The sequence below is a fragment of the Melanotaenia boesemani genome, chromosome 3 (genome assembly GCF_017639745.1).
Source record: "Melanotaenia boesemani isolate fMelBoe1 chromosome 3, fMelBoe1.pri, whole genome shotgun sequence".
Classification (NCBI taxonomy): Eukaryota; Metazoa; Chordata; class Actinopteri; order Atheriniformes; family Melanotaeniidae; genus Melanotaenia; species Melanotaenia boesemani.
Window position 1 is genome coordinate 32,920,238 of NC_055684.1, and position 8,108 is coordinate 32,928,345.

Genomic DNA, 8,108 nt, shown 5'->3' on the forward strand with positions numbered 1-8,108 from the left:
CCAATTTCATCCTATAGCACTACTTAACTTTCTTTTTACGATGGTCACAAATGTCAGCAATATTGAGCCATGGGCCTTGCCATGTCTCAACAAGGGGGATGATGGATAAAATATGAAATAAATTCACTGCATATGGTTTCACAAATTATTCAAATAATTTTTGTGCAGCATGATACATGTAAGTAAAAATTTTACCCCAGGAAAATGATGCACTTAACCTTAGAGTGACAAACCTACTTCAAAGTATAACAATTAAATGGACTCGTACAATAGACTGGACTATGATAATTAAGACCACACAAAAGGAGGACAGAGAGGACGGGGTGGATAAAAAAAAATAGCAAGAGAAAGACTGAAGAGGAAGAAAGGTGTTACACTTGTGGAAATTTAGGACACAGATTATGATATTGTCATGGTTTAGAGCAAACATGACTACAGGAACTGATGAAGGACTGAGGAAAGTAGAAGAAGATTTTACACTTAGAAGAGATCCTTTTTACAGCAAATAAGGACCCACAAATAACATTGTTGGTTTATCTTTGTTCACTATGCTAATGGAGACCTGCAAAAGGAGAAACTAACGCAGTCACTCCAAATAACTGACCCCTTCAGAAGCTCTTACAGGTACACTGTGGTTAAGGAAGGCCTGCCATGCCCAGCATCGGGTCCTTCCGTTCCCTGGTTCCTGGGGACTGGGTCCTGGTCAGAGAGACGAGGAGGAAGCACATGCGGTCCATAAGGAGGCTGGGTCCCTTTCAGGTCCTGTTGGTCACTCACACAGTGGTGAAGGTTGCTGAAAGGTCCACGTGGATCCACGCATCCCACTGTAGGAGGTTCCAAGATCCACCAACCCCAGCTCCACCAGCTGACCTCTCAACCACAGGGCAGAATAATCCCTGAGGTCAGCTCTGTGTGAGGTAGTCTACCCCCACGTGGCGACATGAAGTGCACCATCTTTCTCATCACACTCCTCTTCTGGAACCTGGATCCAACCGGTCCTCGCGCAACACAACGCACCCCAGCTCCGTCCCAACCCGCCAGACGACTGCAGGGGACAGAAGCACCCTCCTTAAGGAGGCACCGCCGAGACGACCACACCCTGATCATCATGATCACACTGATAATCTTTGGTGGCAGGTTGCAAACATGTCAGCTCAGACATTGACAAATGACAGCTGCTATGTTTGTGGACTGGTGCCACATGCCACCCCCTATTAGACAGTTTTCATTAATAGAAAGTTCAATTTCCATGTTCATCATTATGTTCCAGCTGATACTTCTCCATATGATGACGCAGGTGATTTGGAGTTCTTTGAGTAAATTTTTTCTTTATGTGTGATTAATATGGTTCATTTTAATCAAAGGGGTGGATTGTAATGGAAAATTTATATACATAGCCCTTATACTCTAGTATTTACCTTTTGTATTATTAACAACCTTGACTTATGTTTCACTGGGGAGGAGAACGACTTGTACTCAGATAATATTTAGTGAGCTCTCCTCTCCCATCACACCACTGATATCATTCTTTAGAAACTTTGTACCAGGCTGTGCAGGGTTTGCAGACAGTGTACTGAAGATTTGCAACCAACGACCTTGATGCCATCACGTCATGCGAGTCTATGTTAACCAAGCCCATGTGTATCTCTGCGGACTCGCTCAGCCAAAGCTGTTTGACTGTGTGATTCCCATTGCTGATCAGCTCTTAATAAAAATACTTTGTTTGATTCTCACTTAGTGTGTGATCTTTGATAATAAAATTCCACAACACCTTCCATCTCCATACCCAACTAGTCCCTTTCTTACCTAAAAATCAGTTTTTTTTTCTCAATAAAATCAGCATGCATGTATTTTGAGCCTTGATCATGGAAGAATGAGAAGGGAGTACATAAACACTGAAATGATCATCTGTCTTTAAATTATTAAATTTCCATTAAAATGTGAAGAAATCCAAAAGATTTGGCACACTGTATAAAAATGAAAAAAAAAGTGCTATTTGTCTCTGTTTATGTCAGAATTCTGCTTTTCTTTGGTGACATTGTGTTATATGGACAGTTTATTGAAAATATTGTTTACCCTTTATGAGAATTTCTGTTTTATGGAAAGTTGGCCATTTGTTGATGGTCCCTGAAAGAGACTTTGGTAGTATGAATGCAGTGTGAATATCTGTTGAATATTCAATATAAAACCGATATTCCCAGCATGGCTTCCTGCTCTGGAACTTGATCACTGCCTGAATTTATTCAGTGAAAGAAGTAGGTTTTTGGGATGAAGATGCTTTCCTGGACCTACTAGTTTTATTAAAATAGGTGAAATAAAACGTATAAATGAAGTTATTATGTAAATGGTCTGTATTTATATAGCACTTTACCTAGGGATACCTGGGATGATACCCAAAGCGCTTTACATTATACATCACATTCACCCATTCACACACTGATGGCGGAAGCTGCAATGCAAGGCGCTCGACCACGACCCATCAGGAGCAATTAGGGGTTCGGTGTCTTGCCCAAGGACACCTCAACATGAACTCGACTTGGCCGAGGATCGAACCGGCAACCCTTGGGTTACAAGACGACGGATCTACCTTGCTGAGCCACGCCGCCCCTATGTTTGCTGATCTTAGTAAAGATCATGTCACTATTTGTTAAAATCTGAACCACTAAACCAAAATAGACTGCAAGATCTGTGAAACTAACACTAAGAATGTCAAATTTTGATTATGAAACACTGATCAGTCCAACCAGTCAGTCCACAAGTGGCTAAGTATTTTAAATGAGTACAAACTATTTGAGTTCTACCACATTTTTTCATATTTTTGCTCCATCTAGTCCATTATGAATTTCCAGGTGTTTATTTGGTCTTTTTGTTTGTTCCCTGTGACAACAGCTGCAACACAGCCTCAAACCCTGATGGATCCACCAAATATAGACATGTTCTTTTTAGAAAGTCTGCATCCAATAACTGTCTGTTGCTTTTATTGTCATTACTATGCCAGGGGGGTTTAGTTATATTACTGGTATGATTGTTTTGTTTTTCTGTTATGTCGCATGACTACTCAAAAAGACATTAACAAGTTTATTAAAGAAGTGGGCATAGCAGAAATTAGAAGTGTTTAACTTTTCATGTTGGTCTGGATCTGGATCTTTATTCAGCTTTGACATGCTGTTCTTGGGTTTGGAAGAATTCTTTGCTTCTTTGTTGAGATAAGATTAGTTTCATTTCATTTCATTTTTCAAATAAAGCATTAAACAACCAGTAGCAATTAACAGAACAATGTTAAACAATGTTCCTCTGAATCTTTGAACAAATTTTGTTTGACCTTGACCTTTTTTTTCTTCCCATTTTTTACTTTAAGAGCTATTGATGACTCAAACAAAATAATTTTTTAACATTATAAGTGCCTCAGCAACTTCTTTAAAAAATCCACATTGCAATTGCAACTATAATTTCTAGTTTCCACTAATTTATTGATTCCCACCGAGCTCTTTCTTAAACTCTACGGCGACCCCCAGTGGCTGAGCTCGTCAACAACATGCGGAATTAAGAATTGTCTTGTCAAGTTTCAATCAAATAAGATTTTAGTACATGTTTTTTTCGTGTGTATTTTACTTTGTTAATTGTTTATTATTATTATTATTATTATTATTATTATTATTATTATTATTATTATTAATTTAAAGATATGGTTGCTGAAAAGGGCAAAAATATCGTCTATAAAACCCTATAAACCCATGGGCTATTATACAAATGAATTTAAGACAATATTTTACATTGTGTTAAGAAATATCATTATTAACACCAATGTAAGCCTTTCTATTTAAACAACTATAACGTTATTTTGTATTAGTACAATTTATCCCTGTTACAAACCATGTGCAAAGCGGAACTATTGTTTCCTATTAGCTGACAACCGTTCGTTTTAGATGTTACACCCAGACACTTCCTCTGAAACAAGCGAACTCATTCAAGGGATTGTGGCTGAAGGTAAATGCCTATCTAGTTCAGTTTATTTGTAAAACGTAGTAAAGTTGTTCATAAAATTTATTGAAAACATAATTAAACTACTTTGATATCGATGTTAGGTATAGTCAAACATTTGCTATGAATTATTTCTTTAACTAGCTGCGCTAGTTGGTTAGCACGCTCGGTGTGGCAGCTAACTATGCTAACTAATCAGCCGGGGCAAGAGCAAATCAAAGACTCGACTTTTAAAGTTCATAATGACTTTAAGATGTTTTTGTAATCAAGAAGTCCTGCATAAGCTGCTCCTCTCTGTTTGCAGGAACTGTATTGAACGTTAAACGATGTTTTTGACCAGATCGGAATATGACAGGTAGGAAAAAGCACAAATTGCTTTGTCATTTATTGCGCCTATCTGGAACTGAAAAAACTAACAGGAGGTCTGTGGTGTTCATTCTCTACACAGATGCATTTGCAGTTTTAACATTAAAGGACACCACAAAATCCTACTTTCCTCTGTCACTTTTTACAACTTTGTTGTTATGCCACTTAGCTAGCAGCCAAAAATGTTGTGCAGGGGAAAAAGTTGTCATGCTTTCACTTTCGTTATCCGTTTTTCTTTTCCCCAGTTTAAACCTGTGTTCTAAGACAGTTTTGAGTTAATGTTTTTGAAGTGACCCTGTCAAAAAATTGTTACAAATATTTTTGAACCTTGTAAATTGATTATATAACATCATTTTTAAAAACCGTTATATGCACCAACATTATCGTGTTTTTCAGAGGTGTGAACACATTCTCTCCAGAGGGAAGATTGTTCCAGGTCGAATATGCCATAGAGGCAATAAAAGTGAGTGTAATGCTAGATCACTATTTCTAGTGATGGTAAAGTTTCCATTTATCCTCATTGGTCTGGTTTTCTCATCACAGTTGGGCTCCACAGCCATTGGTATCCAGACATCAGAAGGAGTGTGCCTGGCTGTGGAGAAGAGGATCACCTCCCCGCTGATGGAGCCCAACAGCATTGAGAAGATTGTGGAGATCGACAGTCACATTGGTATGTGAAAACACAAGAAAGGCGATCTGAGGCAAACTTTTTTTCAGTTGAATTTCTGTAAAACAGAACCTACATTGCATAGTTTTGTTATTTTAAAGTCCAGCTGTTTAACTTTGCAAGCACAATTTAGATGCTAATGGACATCCCAATTTATAAAATAGTTTCTAGAATTGTAAAAACTGTCACAAGAGTTTAAATGAGCAAACAACCCATAACACATGCGTGCATATACAACTCTTTTAGGGAACATTAGCATTAAGAATCTAGGGTTTATGGCTTCTTTGCTTCAGTAAAATAATGTGCTGTGTAAAGTTTTCATTACTGATATAAATAGCATGTAACTTAAACGGCTTTAGGGAATACAAAAAAGGTAAAAAACAAACAAAAAAACCCAATAAGAATAAGCCTTAAAATCGTCCCATTCCAAGCCAGTTTGTTCTCACTGAAGGATTGTATTCCAAATATCACTCAATTAAAGGTGCTTGCAAGAAATATTCAGCCAGATAATGTGCATTTACAACATTGTGAAAGATAAACAAGTTGCTGATTTTTCTCTTTTCGTTTTCAGGCTGTGCCATGAGCGGCTTGATAGCTGATGCTAAAACTCTAATTGACAAAGCAAGAGTGGAAACACAGGTATGATTCTGAGCATAGTGTAATGTGTGCTGAGTGTGTGGGTTATGTGATTGTAATGTGTACATTCCCCTTTGCAGAACCACTGGTTCACTTACAATGAGACGATGACGGTGGAGAGTGTGACTCAGGCTGTGTCCAACCTGGCACTGCAGTTTGGAGAGGAGGATGCAGACCCTGGTGCCATGGTTAGTCACTTATTAGATGCAGATTTTGATGGTGATGATTAAACGAGTACAAGCTGTATTCAACTGCCTCTGTTCTCTTTTCTTTATACTTTACCAGAGTCGGCCCTTTGGTGTAGCGCTATTGTTTGGAGGAGTTGATGAAAAAGGACCGCAACTGTATGTACAGACAACTTTGTCACCTTTAAATTTTTGAAGATGATAATTTTTACAAAAAGACTCAACGTTTTTCCATGTAATCCAGTTACCACATGGACCCATCAGGAACCTTTGTGCAGTGTGATGCTCGGGCCATTGGCTCTGCGTCAGAGGGGGCACAGAGCTCTCTGCAAGAGGTCTACCACAAGGTACAGACAACTACATCAGACAACTACATCAGATATATATATATATATATATATATATATATATATATATATATATATATATATATGAGAGAGAGAGAGAGAAGGGTCGTCATGACTACATGTCTAACGGTGTCAGGTTTTTTTATTTTTATTTTTTTTGACAGTGTTGTCATACATGATAAAAATAATTTCAAGTATTTATCAAAAAAAAAAAAAGAATTATAGCTGATATTTACCTAAGTCATGTAATAAGTTAATTTGAGTAACAATATGCTCGTGGGTTACGGGTTTATTTCAGAAGGAGATTTTGGTGATGCAGAGAAGAAGATCATGGCTTAAATTAGCTTGATAAAACTTCGGAATTATATCATCCCATATTGTTTATTTGTGCACATATGCCCAATTAGATATTGTTTGATGAAACTGTGATATTGTATTTAAACAAAATGGCTAACAAAAAACTATAAACTTAAAAAAAAATAAATCATATACTCTGCCTCCAGCACTACATGACAGCACCTGGGTCCAACTGGACTCACAGCAGTTTGACTACCACTTAATTATGATGTCCCATCTTGTTTGAATTCTTGCTTGTGTTGTTCTTACTCTTAAATGTAAGTCGCTTTGGATAAAAGCATCTGCTAAATGACTATAGAATAGAATATTTAAAGAAGAGTCGTGCATATTACCAGAACTGATGACTTGTGTTTTTTTTCTCCATTTTCTCCACAGTCAATGACATTAAAAGACGCCATCAAGTCGTCTCTCACCATTCTGAAGCAGGTGATGGAGGAGAAGCTCAATGCCACCAACATTGAGGTTTGTTCCTTTTTTTAGTACTTGCTAGGAATAGTGCTAGGTGTCTATGAACATTGAAGGCAAGAGAAACAGGATTGAAATATTTCAAGTAACAGTGTGTTTTTACTTCATATTGGGGAGGAGAGGGTGGAAGCAGTTTTAACTTGGCACAAGAATTTAAATTCCTGTTTTTAACTCTCTGTCTTTGTGTGTCTTCTGTAGCTGGCAACAATAGAGCCTGGCAAAACCTTCCACATGTACTCCAAAGAGGAACTGGAGGATGTAATCAAGGACATCTAGAGCGGAAAAAGACTTGCTTTGAATTGTGGGCTGGAGAGGAGAGGACATGAAAGTGTACCTAGGCCTAATATCACAACAACCACACTTTTCCAACAAACCTGTTGCAATCAGATTTTTTTTGAAGGTTTCTATTTCCAATGTGGTAATTTTCCTTTTGTCTCTCAGTGTCTGTACATCTCTGTACAGGAGTGTCACCAGCACTTAGAACTGAGTGGCAGGAGAAAAGGTTGGGGTCGAGGGGCGGGGGGCTGGATCATTTTTTGTTACGGATCAATACGATTAAATTGTTGTATTCAGAAAGTGACCGAGTCTTGACAACTTTTTTTTAATCCTTTTTTTTTTTTATTTTATTTGTGTGTGTATTTTCTTGTCTGACACTTCTGAGGTTCAGTGTTTAAACTGTTAAATATCTAGTTTGTGTAGGTTTGCACATGTGTTTGCAAAATAATCATGAGGGCAGTCCCATTCATTGTACTGCGTTTAATTGAAAACACACCAGTATAAACCAGTTTTATTTGACTTTTACAACTAGTATTAGCTTTGGAGCATATCCTGAATATTATCTTCTGGTATTTAGCAATAAAAGTGACAACAGTTTTAACTCATCAGAATCAGTTATTAAAGTGTTGAAGTCCAATGAGGTTATTAAAGTGCTAAAGTTTTATTCCTGATTATTTTACCATTACAACCGATTATCTTTTAAGTTACAACCCTGCCATATTTTTATTAATGTAGAAACAAAGGGGGGAAATGGTTTTGGTTATTAAATCGGTTAATATATGCTAATCTGAGAGAAGGGGAAAAATCTCTTAATATTTTATATATGTT

General features: G+C 37.4%; 1 protein-coding gene across 1 annotated transcript; it reads left to right on the plus strand.

Annotated features, from left to right (window-relative positions):
• The first annotated feature begins 3,896 nt into the window (after positions 1–3,896).
• Positions 3,897–7,580, plus strand: psma5 (proteasome 20S subunit alpha 5). The gene is made up of 10 exons (XM_041981135.1): positions 3,897–3,987; positions 4,286–4,336; positions 4,744–4,810; positions 4,891–5,017; positions 5,586–5,653; positions 5,731–5,838; positions 5,936–5,994; positions 6,080–6,182; positions 6,915–7,001; positions 7,203–7,580. The coding sequence occupies exons 2-10, from the start codon at positions 4,308–4,310 to the stop codon at positions 7,278–7,280; spliced, it is 726 nt and encodes a 241-aa protein (XP_041837069.1). The 5' UTR covers positions 3,897–3,987; positions 4,286–4,307; the 3' UTR covers positions 7,281–7,580.
• The last annotated feature ends 528 nt before the right edge of the window (positions 7,581–8,108 follow it).

What these genes read in the sequence shown, in the direction of transcription:
- psma5 (XM_041981135.1), top strand. Translation starts at nt 4,308, where the DNA reads ATGTTTTTGACCAGATCGGAATATGACAG. An exon ending in ATGCAGACCCTGGTGCCATG is followed by an intron (nt 5,839 to 5,935) that starts GTTAGTCACTTA and finishes ATACTTTACCAG; the next exon opens with AGTCGGCCCTTTGGTGTAGC. An exon ending in TGCAAGAGGTCTACCACAAG is followed by an intron (nt 6,183 to 6,914) that starts GTACAGACAACT and finishes TTTTCTCCACAG; the next exon opens with TCAATGACATTAAAAGACGC.